The sequence below is a fragment of the Ornithorhynchus anatinus genome, chromosome 3, assembly GCF_004115215.2.
Source record: "Ornithorhynchus anatinus isolate Pmale09 chromosome 3, mOrnAna1.pri.v4, whole genome shotgun sequence".
NCBI classification, from domain to species: Eukaryota; Metazoa; Chordata; class Mammalia; order Monotremata; family Ornithorhynchidae; genus Ornithorhynchus; species Ornithorhynchus anatinus.
This window is the reverse complement of record NC_041730.1, coordinates 119,401,373-119,417,823: the sequence shown is the minus strand read 5'-3', so window position 1 is coordinate 119,417,823 and position 16,451 is coordinate 119,401,373. Positions and strand designations below refer to the sequence as shown.

At 44.3% G+C, this 16,451-nt stretch overlaps 1 protein-coding gene across 1 annotated transcript in view; it reads left to right on the top strand.

The window, feature by feature from the left end:
* KAT6B (lysine acetyltransferase 6B) overlaps nucleotides 1-16,451 on the top strand; it is a 255,301-nt gene that overhangs the window by 178,392 nt on the left and 60,458 nt on the right. Inside the window, exons 11-12 of the mRNA XM_029061133.2 lie at nucleotides 1,125-1,266; nucleotides 5,725-5,886. Of these exons, the coding sequence (XP_028916966.1) occupies nucleotides 1,125-1,266; nucleotides 5,725-5,886 (304 nt within the window). The remainder of the gene's footprint in view (nucleotides 1-1,124; nucleotides 1,267-5,724; nucleotides 5,887-16,451) is intronic.

Here is a 16,451-nt window from a genome sequence, read left to right as displayed (position 1 = left end):
GACACACTATGCTTCAGTCCAGGCTGGCTATTGACTTCTGCCTGTCTGTCCCCGATTTTAAGTGTGGAGGTGGGGCTTTAATACCAAAGTCTTAGGGAAGGAGGAGAAATTCACTGAGACTTCATACATACTTTGTATCAAGATATGGGAAGCTAGGTTCCCTCGCTGGTTTCTGCTTGCCCCCTTGAGGGATCAAATTTCTCTTGGTAGGTTGCACGAGGTAGGGGATATTCTGACCACACACTTTCTGGCACTTTTCTGCCCCACCCTCCCACCCACTCCCACCCCCATCCCACACTCACAAAGGGAAAAAAAAACATGACCCACTGATGATAAGGTTTTTACAGATTTCTGGTGGCTCAATTTTTGTTGTTTTAACGCACAATAAAATTGACATATATCATTTTAATTTGAAAAAAATACATACTACTAATTTCTGCTGCCAGCAGGTATGATTTCCTTCTTCTTACTAAAGCTTTAGATTGTTTCTGGTTCACCAATTTTTCTCCCTCTGGGACCTTTCTTAAGAGCCATAGTGTTTGTCTACCTTTTTGTGCTCGAATAATGGAAACAGCACTTGTGTATTTTATTTTAAAAAATCTGAACATTTTATGTTCCCAGCCTCTTTGTGTTATAACAATAATAATAATAATTGAATTTCTTAAGTGATTAGCTTGTGCCAAAGCCTGTACGAAGCACTAGGGGAGACGTACAGACAGATCATATAGAGTTGCTGACCCATGTGGGTCCCACCATCAAGGGGAGAGTAAGAATAGGTATTTAATTCCCATTTTATGGAAGAGGAAGCTGAGACAAGCAGAAGTTAAGTGACTTTTCTAAGGTCACATACAGACAAGTGGCAGAGCCAGTTGTATACAGACTCGTTGTGGGCAGGGAATGTGTCTCCTTATTGCTATAGTGTACTCTTCCAAGGGCTTAGTACAGTGCTCTGCACACAGTAAGCGCTCATAAATACAACTGAAGGAAATAGTGCTATGGATTTTTAGTATAGTTGCGTTTATATAGACCTTTTCCTACTTAGGTAAGTTGGACAGTAGTTAATTTTTTATGTAACTAATGTCTATATCCATGCTCATTAATTAATTTTTTTTTTACTTCAACAGATTACCAAAGCTTTACCTGTGTGAATTCTGTCTGAAGTATATGAAAAGTAAAAACATTTTGCTAAGACATTCAAAGAAGTGTGGATGGTTTCATCCTCCAGCAAATGAAATCTACAGGAGGAATGACATTTCAGTATTTGAGGTGGGCCTATCTTCAGCAAACACCCAATTTAAAAAACACATTTGTTGGTGTTTGGGATGTACCGAGTTTATTGTTCTGCAGATATCAAATTGTGCAAACTTTTGATGGTAGGATTCAGACTTCTCAAGGGAAGCAAGCATGTATTCTTCCTTCCAGGGCCTCGTATAATGGCGCAGTGAGCCGGTGTTTCCAGACATTTGGGAGTCATTCCTCCCCAATGCTCACGTTACTTTTTTACTCTTTCCAAAAGTACTCCCATTATTGGCGTATGCAAGCAGTTCGTCAGAGACTGAAAATCAGTGAAATTTAGGGTCTGATTTTTTTTCTCTCCATTCAGTGTTAGTTCAGCTGCACTAACAAAGAGCCGAGGTTAAGACTGCAGTAAATCTGTAGTGAGTGTGAAATCACTCCCTTCCTCCAAGTACCAAGCAGCCTTGCCTATCGCCCCAATCTGTAACCCCCGCGCGGGGTGTTTACTGACTTGACGGGGAAGGTCATCTTCAGGGAAAATGATGGCAGCTGAGGGAAGTCACCCGCTATCCTTGTTAGTGGCTGTAGAGATTACTTGTCAATGGACCCAGCAATAGGGTGTGGGAAAGTGTTTCACATTACCAGTGGTTTTTCGCTCCTCTATTTCTATCAATTTAGGGGAAAGCTTTTTATAGAGAGTATTGAACTTTCTGCCAAGTTAGAAAGCTTTAATTCGTGCCCCAGTTTCAGGGACCGCCACCGTTCTTCCGTGTCTCTCCTGTCTTTCTGATTTTATCCTTTTTCTCACTTGCTCCCCTTTCTCTAGGTGATCAAATAGGTTTACGGCCTCCTTTGTATCTCCCCGTTCCAGATGTGTTTACCTCTCTTTCATTCAATCAGTGATATCTGCTGAGTGGTTACTGTGTGCAGAGCACTTAGGAGAGTGTAATTGCATAAGTAGATGTGATTCTTGTCCTCAAGAGACATTCCAGCAAGGGAGACAGACATTAAAATCAATTACACTTATGGGAAACAATAGGGTATTAAAGTATGTGTGTAAGTATTGTAGCTTGTAATTTATTTTAAGAACTGTCACCCCCACCAGATTGTAAATTACTTGAGAGCAGGAAACGTGTCTGTCAACTCTATTGTACTCTCCCAGCCATTTAGTACAGTGCTCTGCACACAGTAAGTGATCAATAAACAATAATAATAATAATAATAATGTTGGTATTTGTTAAGCGCTTACTATGTACAGAGCACTGTCTAAGCGCTGGGGTAGATACAGGGTAATCAGATTGTCCCACGCGAGGCTCACAGTCTTAATCCCCATTTTACAGATGAGGTAACTGAGGCACAGAGAAATTAAGTGACTTGTCCACAGTGACACAGCTGACAAGTGGCAGAGCTGGGATTCGAACCCATGACCTCTGACTCCAAAGCCCGGGCTCTTTCCACTGAGCCACACTCCTTCCCGAAACACTGATTGACTGAGGATAGGATTTGCGGGTGGGCTGAGTCCTTAACTGCTTAGCGGGTACAGACTCTAGCTCACTGATGACGCAGCAGGAATGGAAGACAAGATGGGGAGGTGAGAGATTAGTTAGGGAAGACTTCCTGGAAGAGATATAATTTAAGTGGAGATGTGAAAATGGGGTAGTAATGATCTGTCGGATGTGTTAGGGGACGAAATTCCAAGCAGGAGGGAGAACATGAACGCAGGGGTTGACGGTGAAAGAAATGACTAAGTCCCAGTGAGCAGGTTGGTATTAAGTAAGTGACCTGTGTGGTCTGGGTTGTAGCGGGAGAGGAGCGAGGATAGGTAAGGGAGAGAAAAAGCTAATCAGTTTGCTGATGAGGAGGCGTTTCTGCTTGATGTGGGTTCACAGTCTAAGGGGGTGGGAAAAACAGGCATTGAATTCCTGTTTTATTGATGAGGAAAAGGTCACACCTCAGGCAAGTGGCAGGGGCGGGATTAGAACCCAAGTGTCCTTATTCCTTCGCCATGCTCTCTGCAGTAGGCCACGCCGCTTCACATTAAGACATGCTGTTTCTTAGCTTCTTAGCAGAAACACCCAAGTTTTGCCTGTGAATGGCATAAGAAAAGGAAGAATGGACCTTAGAGGAAGAGTCCGGCGGAGGTGGACAGCACCCCCATCGTGGCCGACAGAGCTGAAAACAAGGTCCCACTGAGCTTGGCCACCGTTTGAGGGGTGCACATAGGAAGGGGAAGGTCCGTAGCCAACACTCCTCCCTGAGATTCGATCAGCTGTCCCATTATGGGGAACGGTGGGTCTGGACCCATCGCAGTGGTGGGCGGCCCAGAACGGATGCTGACTGTCCTCCCTCACGGTCTGTTGTCCATTCCCACAGCTCTGTTCCTCCAGGCGGCGGGACCCCTGGGTTTATTTTGAGGCATGCAGGAGGGGTGCGGGGGGGCTGCTTCACCTGGACCCTCTTCGTGCTTCAGCCTTCCCTGCCAGTGGCCATCAGGAACCCGTTTAGCGGCCTTGGAGATGATCTGCGTAGATGTATGTTCTGTCTGAAGATCAGTCAACGGTATTTATTGAGCACTTGCTCTGTGCAGAGCACTCCACTCTACGCTTGGGAGAGTGCATTATACCAGAGTTGGGAAACATGTTCCCTGCCCACAAGGAGGTTAGAGTCTACAGTCTTCTAGACTCTGAGCCTACTGTGGGCTGGGATTGTCTCTATCTGTTGCTGAATTGTACTTCCCAAGTGCTTAGTACAGTGCTCTGCACACAGTAAGTGCTCAAGAAATACTATTGAATGATTGAATAGAGGGAGAGACAGACATTAATATAAATAAATAAATTAGGGATACGGAGGTAAGTGTGGTGGGGCTGAGGGAGGTGTGAAAGGGAGTAAATCCAAGGGCGACGCAGAATAGAATAGGAGTAGAGGAAATGAGGGCTTAGTCGGGGAAGGCCTCTTGAAGGAGGCCTTCTATTCCTGACTCAGCCACTTTATCTTCTGTGTGATCTTGGGCAAGTCACTTAACTTCTCTGTGCCTCAGTTACCTCATCTATAAAATGGGGATTATGACTGTAAGCGACATGTGGGACATGGACTGTGTCCAACTTGATTAGCTTGTATCTACCTGGTGCCTGGCACACAGTAAGTACTAAACAGATACCAGGGAAAAAAAGAGTTGTGAGAGGAGCCAAGTGAGTGTAGTAAGAAATCAGTAAGATAAGATAGGAAGGGGCAAGGTGATTGAGTGCTTTCAAGGAGTTTGGTGCAGAAGTGGATGAGGACGAGGATAAAAATAAGGTCCAATTATTAAAAATACTCATTAGCAAATGTCCATTTCCCATGAGAAAAATCCTACGGAATTCCTGACTTTGCTCTGCTTTGTTTTTTCAAAGAGTAAATATGTTTATTAAAGAAAATTGAAAGCAGTATCTAGTTTCTTGTCCGTAACTACTAGTATCACAGCTTGATTCTTTTTATTTGAAAGAATAGCATACTGTAATCATGGTGCTTATTGTAAGTTGGAAATTATTTTCACTTGTTCTGTAGACTCTCCCAAAATAGTATATTCATTTTTTTCAATTATATTTAAAGTGATGCTATGGATGAAACCAGAATGTAGACCTCTTTTGCTAATCCATACTTCAGTGAATGAAAATAATACAGTTACCGCATTGCTTTTTGATGTGGAATCCTTTCAGAACTGACACACAAATTGACATCCTGGAAAGCAATTTCAGATCCTTTGATTTCCAGTAATTCAAATAAGTTTGGTTCATATAAACAGTGTTTAGGTAAGAAGAAGCAATCATTCTATCTGTAATATTCACCGAATGCCTACCGGGTGCAGAGTCCTATACTAAGCACACGGGAAAGCACGCCAGAATTAGTAGACCGATCTTTGCCCCTGAGGAGTTTACAATTTGGCAGGGTAGATAGATTGAAATAATTTGTAAAGAGGTGGAAGAAGGAAAAGGGAATATGTACATGTTAGTACTTAAGTAATAAGGTAGGTAAGATATGTAAATAAATGCTAAAGGTGTTGTGAATACGCAAGTGCTCATTTGGCATTGAAGTAGTGAAGTGGCCGCTATGGTGATAAAACCTGGGGAGAGTAGAAATTAATCATGGATAGTAAGTGTCCCTTAGACACTAAGCTCCTTGAGGTCAGGAATCAATCAACAAGCACATTGCATTGTACCCTGAAGGGACTCCGTAAGTAGTCCTCTGAGTAAGATGTTGGGTATATTTGCATCATTTTTGAGGCATAATTAAGTGAAAATTAACCACCCGATTTCCCGAAGAAGAAATGGTAATAATGCTAAGACTCTCAGAAGTCAAACTATTCTCTAGTTATTGTTCATTAACTTAATAGAGTTTCTTCAGCAGAATAATAAAATTATATGATTATTTCTGAGATATGGATAAGAAAAACATCTTACGGTGAGAGGTTTTTTAGTGGTGAATAATTTTGTCCATTTTTTTTTACCTTAGGTTGATGGAAATGTGAGCAAAATTTATTGCCAAAACCTTTGTTTGCTAGCCAAGCTCTTCCTGGACCACAAAACATTATATTATGATGTTGAGCCGTTCCTTTTTTATGTTCTTACAAAAAATGACGAGAAGGGCTGTCATCTGGTTGGATACTTCTCTAAGGTAAAACAAGAACAGACTTGACCTGCATTTTCTCTTTTCCAAATATTCTGGATAGTCTCACTTAAGAGTTAAGGCTCTCTGTTTGTTGGTTTAGTTTTTAATTAATGTAATTTGAAGAATTGGCAGGTTCAAAACCTACCCCAAACTCTTAAGGAATCATGTCTCCAGGGAATATATGAAGCATGCCAGCACCACTCAGGATATTTATTTTCCAACCTCAAAACTCAATGAAACCATTTTTTGCCTTTGTGTTGTTCTTCTCTTGTTTGCACTGCCTCTGGCCCATTTCTTTTTCATAAGTTAGCATTGTCTTCCCCAGTGACAATCTCTAGTTGTATTCTGCAGTATTCATTCACTCAATCATATTTATTGAGCGCTTACCATGTGCAGAGCACTGTACTAAGCAGATGGGAGAGTACAATACAACGTCTAGTAGCCTGCTGGCTTATGGTGCTACGACACAGATCGGCCAGTACGCTACAGGCACATTGGCCGGAGATGAATTGATTACATAATACTCCTGCATGTGCCATAATAATAATAATAATGGTATTTGTTAAGTGCTTACCATGTGACAAGCGCTGTTCTCAGCGCTGGGATAGATAGGAACTAAGGTGGAACACAGTCCCTGTCCCACCTACGGCTCACAGTCTTAATCCCCATTGTACAGGTGAGGTAACTGAGGCCCAGAGAAGTAAAGTGACTTGCCCAGGGTCACACAGCAAATAAGTGGCATAGCAGAGATTAGAACCCAGGTCCTTCTGACTCCCAGGCCCGTGGTCTATTCACTAAGCCACGCTGCTTCTACACCCCGACCCGCCTACTTTCCTGTCACCCTCCACTGCCCCAGCAGGAGCACAACTCACAGGAAGTGGGACCGTGCTGTGGAAACCACTATTTATGTAAATGGTTGGCATTCGTTAAGCGCTTACTGTGCGTCAAGCATGGTCTCAAACGCTGGGGTATATACAAGTTAATCAGGTCAGATGCAGTCCCGGTCCCACATGGGGCTCACAGTTGAAGTAGGAGGGAGAACGGGCATCGAATCCCCATTTTACATATGAGGAAACTGGGGCACAGAGTGGTTAAGTGACTTGCCCAAGGTCACACGGCAGGCGATTGGCGGAGCCATGATTAGAACCCAGGTCCTTTGCCTCTCAGGCCCGGATTCTTTCCACTAGACCACACTGCTTTCTTAGCTGATCGATCCCCTCCCGACAGGATCTCAGCCCTCAAGTCTGGAGGAGCGGTCTGAGCCTCATCTGCAGTTTTCGATGGGAAATCCATCGCCCGTCATTCCTCACCTGGCCGCAGCCGATTGAAAAAGTGCTCATAAATTCCACCCGTTTCTTCATGGCAGTATGTGACCCAATCCATTACCAAGCTAGGGAGAGGGACGCGGGTACCTACTTGTATTTTGTGGTCACTATTTAGAATGGTGCGAGTGGAAATCTTAATGTCCAGCAGATATGATAACCCAGCCGTGGGATTTCTTCCTCCTGACTAACCCAGGACTTCACCAGTGGCAAGTCTTCGACCATAAGTTGTGTAAGATGGCAATATTAAAAATTTGTAAATGAAAAACACCGACCTTAACCCAACGGGAACTTTAAGAGCGTAAAAATTTGAGGTTGCACAAACCTCCCCCAAAGAGCAGCTCCTCTCCTGCCTGCCACTTTTGGCACGTGTTAAAATCTGTATGTTACGTCATTTCAAAGCCAAATAAAAATAAGATGTCAAGCTATGTCAAAAAAGGAAATAGAAATGATTCATAAATTAGAAAAGGCAATATAGGTTTGTAATTGTAGAATTTTGTTGGTTTGGCAGCCCATTACTTGGAAGCCCAGAGAATTAGCCATTGAGCTTCACACAAATGACAACTGTTGCCATTTGACAGATTCTCTCTGTCAATCAGGTGGACATGATGAGATCAGAGCTCCCAGGACAGGCTCAGGGGCAGTGGTAAGTGGCTCCTTAATGTTTGTTTTGCCTGTTGGGCTCAGGCACTGCTAACATTAGAGGCTTTGCGAGAGGTTTTCTCTTTGTAAATTTGGGACAAAACCAGTATTTTCTGTGGAATTTTATTTTTTTTCCTCCCCAAAGCAGACTCGTAATATTAGCCGCTTTATCCAGGATCCCCCGGGTGAAATGTACTGTACTAAGCATGTTCCCTGCCCACAAGGAGCTTAGATTTTCAAGTCGTACACACAGGTGGCTGGGAATGGGAGTCCTGCATTGGCCTCGTCAACCTTAGCCGCTTTCACAGGGGAGTTACCATTAGCTACCTCGTTACCGTTACCATTGGTTACCATGGTGTCTTCTTCGAGTATGAAAGTCAACTCCATGTATTCATTCTTTCAATTGTATTTATTGAGCACTTACTGTGTGCAGAGCACCGTACTAATCACTTGGAAAGTACAACTCGGCAACAAATAGAGACAATCCCTACCCAATAACAGGCTCAGTCTAGAAGATATATATATATATACATATATATATATATATATATATATCTGGACCCATCTGGTGCAGATGCATCCATTGGGTTCCCTTTACAGTCAGTAAGACTTCAAGACGTGGAGAAGGTAAGCATTGGGAAAAAAATTAATCCCACATAATTACTTTTCCTTATTGATCCTTCGCTCTTTAACTTGTTGCCTTAAATGCCAAAGCAGTAGAAAATTTCTCTTCACGCCTTTAATTGTGGAGTCAAAACAAGATACAGTCCTGCAGATGGTGAACTAAAGGCCGAGTTGTCCGAGGTGCGAAAGGAACGGGCTTTTTCTGGCCCCCGGCCAAGGAAAACCTCCACCCGGCAAATAGCTCATCAGGTTTCTGGGAAATAACAGACCCTTTCAGGTTCTTCGATTTAAAGGACGTGTAATAGTAACCACAGTTCAATGGCTGCAAATAACTTTGCGGCACATCTGCTGAAAATTACGCGCTCGATGCGTCCTAGTCAGCGAAGACACGGCTTAATGCATCACTGTGGTTTTCCACAGTGCTCGGACTGGCCGTGAAGATTGGTATGAAAATCCTAGACGTAAGTTAAATGATTTTGGATCCCTCGCATCCTCTGGCGTGTTCCTTTAGAGGCAGGCAGTCTCACTGAAATGCAGAAGGCAGACACTGCAGATGCTTTATATAACGATTTCAATTCAATTTAGTTTTACTTGAAGGAAGATATAAATATCACTCAGCTTTTTCCAGCTCTCGCGAACTGGCGGAAAGACAATAATTGAACGTGACAATATGGCAGTCATTGGCTACCCAATGAGTGAGTTAGTTCCAGTTTTAAATAACGCCTTTGTTAATGATCTGAAGTAGCGAAAAATCACATTCGTCTATAGCTGTGAATAAATGGAAAGGTTTTGTAGTTCCCAGTGAGGTCTGAGATGTGCAGAGGAAGAGCATAAAGAACTTCAACTAATGAGTAGGGAGATAATGATGATTCTGAGTCTGTTCTTTGTGGTGAGAGAACAGGCTTCATTAAAGTCTGCCCAAAGAGTGCTATCTTCCCTCCTGTGCAAAGCTGAAGGATTCTAAATGGTGCGGTGTGATGGGGAAGGTGTGTGGTGTCGTTTAGGAACATTCTGAAGAAGAACTGGCCGGGTATGTGCTGAGAGCCGAATAGCCGGGAGCGTGCTCGTCCCCCTTTGACATCCCTCGGGAGCATCTCCTCTCAGGGGAGCTACAAAGTCATATTTGGACATTGCAGAAAGAGGGCAGAACCAAAACAACAATAACAATAGCGGTATTTCTTAAATGCTTTCTGTGTGCAAGCACCGGGCTTGGCGAGGGGATTAGAGACTAGGGGCAATGCAAGTAGCTAATTCCTAGGCAGAGAGAGCATCCCTTAAGCCCGATATCTGCCTAATAATAATAATAATTATAATTATTGTTAAGCGCTTACTTTGTGCCGGGCCCATACCAAGACGTGGAGTGGATACAAGTAAATTGGGTTGGATACAGTCCCTGCCCCACGTGGTTCAGAGAAGCAGCGTGGCTCAGTGGAAAGAGCCCAGGCTTAGGAGTCAGAGGTCACGGGTTCTAATCCTGGCCCTGCCACTTGTCAGCTGTGTGACTTTGGGTAAGTCACTTCTCAGTTACCTCATCTGTAAAATGGAGATTAAGACTGTGAGCCTCATGTGGGACCACCCGATTACGCTGTATCTCCCCCAGGGCTTAGAACAGTGCTCGGCACATAGTAATCACTTAAGAAATACCAGTATTACTATTATTATTACATAGGGCTTACAGTCTCAATTCCCATTTTACAGATGAGGTAACTGAGGCACAGAGAACTGAAGTGACTTCACCCAAGGTCACACAACAGACAAGTGGTGGAGCCGGGATTAGAGCTCGTAACCTTCTGACTCCCAGCCCTGTGCTCTTTACGCTACACCATGTACACTACACTACACTACAAAACACGGGCTTTGGAGTCAGAGGTCATGGGTTCGTATCCCAGCTCCGCCACTTGTCAGCTGTGTGACTGTGGGCAAGTCACTTAACTTCTCTGGGCCTCAGTTCCCTCATTTGCAAAATGGGGATGAAGACTGTGAGCCTCCGTGGACACCCTGATTACCCTGTATCTACCCCAGCGCTTAGAACAGTGCTCTGCACATAGTAAATGCTTAAATACCAACACTATTACACTGTGATGCCTGCTATAGACAGAATTGGGGGGCAGGGGGTAAAGGGAGGTTGCTTAGTAATAATAAGAATAACTATAATTATGCCATTTGTTAAGCACTTACTATGTGTTAAGCACTGTTCTAAGTGCTGGGTTAGATAGAAGCTAATTGGGTTGGACACGGTCTCTGTCCCACATGGGGCTCACAGTTTCAATCCCCATTTTACAGATGAGGGAATTGAGGCATAGGGAACTTAAGTGACTCACCCAAGGTCACACAGCAGTCATGTGGCAGAGCTGGTGTTAGAACCTACATCCTGTGACTCCCAGGCTGATGTTCTTTCCGCTAGACCACGCTCTTCCCTCTTTGCCTCCACATAGTGTTCTTCTGCACTCTCAGGACCTCAGACAGGAGAATTGACCTTATTGAGAAGAGTACTTTGAATTTTTTATGCTGCTATTTCTGAAAAAAAAAAAACCAACCCTAAAAGTACACCCAATTCTCCTGCACTGCTGGAGTAGCATCCTTGTTAAAATAAATAAACAAAAATAGATGATGATAATAATAATGACGGCATTTGTTAAGCGCTTACTATGTGCAAAGCACTGTTCTCAGCACTGGAGTAGATACTACGCTACTAAGCCACGCTTTTGGGTCCAACCTGATTAAGTTGTATCTACCTCAGCACTTAGAACAGTGCTTGATGAAGAGTGCCTGCTGAATAAATGCCATTAATCAATCGTATTAACTGTCTTCTTTCTGTGTGCAGAGCACTGAACTAAGCACTTGGGAGAGTACAATATAACGGAGTTGGTAGATAAATTCCCTGCCCACATGAGCTTGCAGATTTAGATTTAGAAGACTGTAAGCAGTCCAAAGGACACTATTATTATTACTATTATTAGTAGTACTCCCAAAATACCCTAATTGTGAGTACTACTCTTAGTTCTGTCATAATGTGTGTATTGGCTACACATTTTTGCAATAATAATAATACTTGCTAAATGCTTACTATGCGCATGCATTGTACTAAGCACTAGGTACGATGCACAGAGAAGCAGCGTGGCCCAGCGGAAAGAACCCGGGCTTGGGAGTCAGAGGTCGCAGGTTCTAATCCCGGCTCTGCCACTTGGCAGCTGGGTGACTTTGGGCAAGTCACTTCACTTCTCTGGGGCCCAGTTACCTCATCTGTAAAATGGGGATGAAAACTGCGAGCCCCCCGTGGGACAACCTGAGTACCTTGTTTCTACCCGAGTGCTTAAAAGAGTGCTTGGCACATAGTAGGCACTTAACAAATACCATCATCATCATTATTATTAAAAGGCTTCCAGTCTAAATAGGAGGGAGAACAGATATTTACTACTAATCTAGAAATGTTGTTATCCATATGTTTACAGGATTTGGAAAAGACCAGTATGCAGCCTGCATTTTTCTCCAGACTGAGGGCTTGTGGAAAAGAGTTTTTGCCGTTTGCAGCTGTTTCTCTTTTGTCTTACTGACTGTTAAGACAGTTTTGCTCAAGATGATACAAACCCTCTCAGATTTCCACACTCCAGTGTAGTCGGTCTGCTGTCATTGTCTCCAAGTCTATAGGGATACAAGTCCAGAATGTCTAGTGGTGTGGAGCGGAAACAAGCCGAGTATCAGTCGATCAATCAGTCAAGCCTATTTATTGGTCACTTACTGTGTGCAGAACACTGTACGAAGCACTCGGGAGAGTACAATACAGCAGAATAGGTGGACATGTTCCTTGCCGACAATGAGCTTACAGTCTAATATTAATATAAATGAATAATTTATAATACATAAATTATAGACTTTGGGGAAGCAGCGTGGCTCAGTGGAAAGAGCCCGGGCTTGGGAGTCAGAAGTCATGGGTTCGAATTCCTGCTCTGCCACTTGTCAGCCGGGTGACTATGGGCAAGTCACTTAACTTCTCTGTGCCTCAGTTACCTCATCTGTAAAATGGGGATTAAGACTGTGAGACTCACGTGCGACAACCTGATTACCCTGTATCTACCCCAGCGCTTAGAACAGTGCTCTGCACATAGTAAGCGCTTAACAGATGCCAACATTATTATGATTATTATAGATACATAAGTGCTGTGGGGTTGAGGATGGGGCGAATAGCAAATGCCCCCAGGTCGCAGAGCCAAGTGCATGGACAACACAGAAAGCAGAGGGAGTTGGGTGAAAGGGGTTCATTGGGGAAGGTCTCATAGTAAGACTTTGAAGGTGGTGAGAGTGGGAGTCTGGCATATATTGAGGTGGAGGGAGTTCCAGGCTAGAGGGAAGATGTGGGAAAGGAGTCGGGGGCGAGATGGACTAGGTCGGGGCACATTGAGGAAAGCCGGTGCTAGAGGAGTGAAGTTTGCGGGCTGGGCTGTAGTAGATCAGTGAGGTAAGGTAGGAGGGGGTGAGTTGATTGAGCGCTTTAAGGCTGGTGGTAAGGACTTTCTGTTTGATGCCGACGTGAATGGGCAACCCCTGGAGCTTGAGGAGTGGGGAGACAAGGACTGAATGATTTGGTGGAAAAACGATCCATGCAGCAGACTGAAGTATGGACAAGAGTGGGGAGAGACAGGAGGCGGATGCAGTCAAGACGGGATAGGAGATGTATTTGCATCACCATGGTAGCAGTTGGGATGGAGAGGAAAGGGTGGATTTTAGCTGTGTTGTGAAGGTACAACTGACAGGATTTGGTGACAAACTGAATATGTGGGTTGAGTGAGAGAGATGAGTCGAGGGCAGTGCCAAGGTTATGGATTTGTGAGATAGGGAGGATGGTGGTATTGTCTACAGAGATGAAGAAGACGGGGAGGAAGATAAGTAGTTCTGTTTGGGGCATGTTCAGTTTGAGGTGTCTGCAGAACATCCAGGTAGAGATGTCCCGAAGGCAGGAGGAAATGTGGGACTGCAGAGAATAATAATAATAATTGTGGCATTTAATGAGTGCTTACTATGTTTTTAGCACTGGGGTAGATATGTTCATAAGTCAGTTATATTTATCGAGTGCTTACTGTGTGCAGAGCACTGTACTAAGCACTTGGGAGGGTACAGTTCACTAAACAACCATATTCCCTGCCCAGAACGAGCTTACGGTCTAGAGGGGGAGAATGAATGATTGAATAAGCACAGGTCTCCTGACTTCCAATCCTGTGCTCGTTCCATTAGGCCATGCTACTTGCAATATCTAGACACATAGTTTAAATACCCATTTTTTTCCCCTCGAGATGTGGAACCCTAGGGAGATGCTGTAATCCTGACCATTTTTAAGACGGTGAAAGATCAGACAGCAGCAATGGGTCATAACACTTTGTCATTCTCCGTTGCTGGCCGGATCCTTGCCCAAGTGTTTCTGAGCCCGCTGTTGAAGAATTTCATTGACTGCATTCTCCCAAAAAGCAATGTGGCTTCAGCTCACAGTGTGGCATAGAAGCCTTGGTCTTCACAGCTTATCAAATTTTGGAAAAGTGCAGGAACAGCACCAGCAAGTCTATGCAATTTTAATCATTCCGACGGTGGTATTTATTGAGCATCTACTGAACACATAGTACAGTGCCTGGCACATAGAAAGCGCCCAACCAATACCACAAAAACAAAACAAAATAAACCCCTGAAGCATTGTATTAAGGGCTTGGGAGAGTACAAAAGAAACCAGACACATGTTCTTTGTCCTCAGGGAGTTTGCAGTCTAAGGGGAGAGGCAGACAGAAGGAGGTAGATCGTCAGAAACATTTGACCCCATTAGTAGATCCCGGTGCTGGCGATCTTTACCCCAGATAACCTTGAATACTTAAGTCGCTGCTCTGAGAAGTGCATCAGGGATCCGAGGTGACTCCACAACAGTGTGTGGCCGATGGCATCGGAATGGAGATGCCCTGTCTGATCTGGGTGCCGTCGCTAAGGAGGGAAAGAAAGCCTGCATGGTCGGTCCAATTCTGTTCACTTTTATTGCCCGCGGTCGAACCGTAGAATGCAACGAGGGCCCCGGACACTGTTTTAGAATGAATTTCCTATTCCCAGGAAGACACTTTTGACTCAACAGACCCCAAGGATCACTGGAAGTCCTAAAGATAGCCATTCGGGAACTGCAGTTTGTGGTTCATTCACCTTAGAGACAGCCATGTAAAAAAAGATCTATAGATGAATGTCAGCTGCTTATGTAGAGTCACAACCCAGCACTGAGAGTAAGTGTAAAGAAAACCAAGAAATGCAATAGCTTGTGCTAGGGAAACCATAACTCCCAACCAGAAGTCTCATGGGCAACATTCAGTCGTTGTTTCAGTCGTATTTATTGAGCGCTTACTGTGTGCGGCTCACTGTACTGAGCACTTGGGAGAATACAGTACAACAATAAACAGACAAGTTCCCTGCCCACAACGGGTTTACGGCCTAGAGGACAGAACTGAATGCCATTCCGGAGTCCCGTGACTATGGTGGGCCAGGGGTAAAAGTTGCAGTTAGTGACAGGGCAGTAGAGACTCAAATCCAAAAGGCCAGCATAACCTCTGGGAGTTTGCCAGAGCATGGCAGCAATATCACATCAGGCTTCAAACCTGATCTAAAGATATACAGTGCTGCAGTGCTATCAAGCCTCCTGAGTGTGTGTAAACATGAGTTCCGTCAATGTCATTTACTGGCCTTACTATCAACTGGCAAAACTGTGGAACAGACCAGAGAGTCCTAGAATTAAAGCCGACCTCATCTCAGCACAATTTGCTGGGTGGAATATGGGAGGATGTGTGTAATCAATCAATCAATCAGTCAGTGGTATTTAGTTGCAGTACCCAGCTTCTGCAAGGCGAGCTGAAACGAGACATCCGAAAGCAGCAGGATCATTCATTCATTCAATCGTATTTATTGAGAGTTTACTGTGTGCAAAGCACTGTACTAAGCACTTGGGAGAGTACCGTGTTTTCAGCCTATAAGGAAAACAGCAGTACACGTACCTTCTCCTTATTCTGTTCTCTCAGTTGGCTCTTCCTTAGTTCACCTAACTCTCGACTCTCCCACCTCCATCCTCTCGCTCTTGCTGCTCCCCTGGCTCGGAACTGCCTTCCACCCTCGCCAAATCTAACAGACCACAGCCCTCGCCATATAATAATAATAATAATGTTGGTATTTGTTAAGCGTTTACTATGTGCAGAGCACTGTTCTAAGCGCTGGGGTAGATACAGGGTAATCAGGTTGTCCCATGTGAGGCTCACAGTTAATCCCCATTTTACAGATGAGGTAACTGAGGCCCAGAGAAGTTAAGTGACTTGCCCACAGTCACACAGCTGACAAGCGGCAGAGCCGGGAGTCAAACTCATGACCTCTGACTCTGAAGCCCAGGCTCTTTCCACTGAGCCCCGCTGCTTCCCCAGAGCAGAGTTCACCTGAAAACCCTCCTCCTCCAACATGCCTTTCCCAAATAACACTCATTATATGCATCTTCAGCACTTGTGTATTCACCTGTTCAGTTGTTCCTTCAATTATTCATCTCGATTACTCGGTTTGTAAGTACTCTTCTGTCTCTTTCTTCCAGTAGAGTGTAAGTTTCTTGTGGGCCGGGAACATGTTGTTTTGTACCTCCCAAGTGCTCAGAACGGTGCATCCCATCCAGTGGGAGCTTCGTTACTAACATTATTATTACCTGAAGCTTGGAGGTAACTGTGACAGGCGGTCCAGCTTGGCATACTACAGTCAAGAAAGGAATGGTTCTTTTCAGGCAGAAGCCTAGGGAGAGTGTTGAGACAGAGGCAAAAATGAGCACAGCACCCAACAGGAACAGTCTTTGTACGATTCCGACTGGGCCTGTCAGTTCCCGATCCAATCTTTTCAGCCCCTTGAAGGTCCACTTCACCATCACTGGCATCATGTTCAAATATGAAGAGCAGATTATATCGATATATTTTATGGTATTTAAGGGCTTACTCCGTGCCA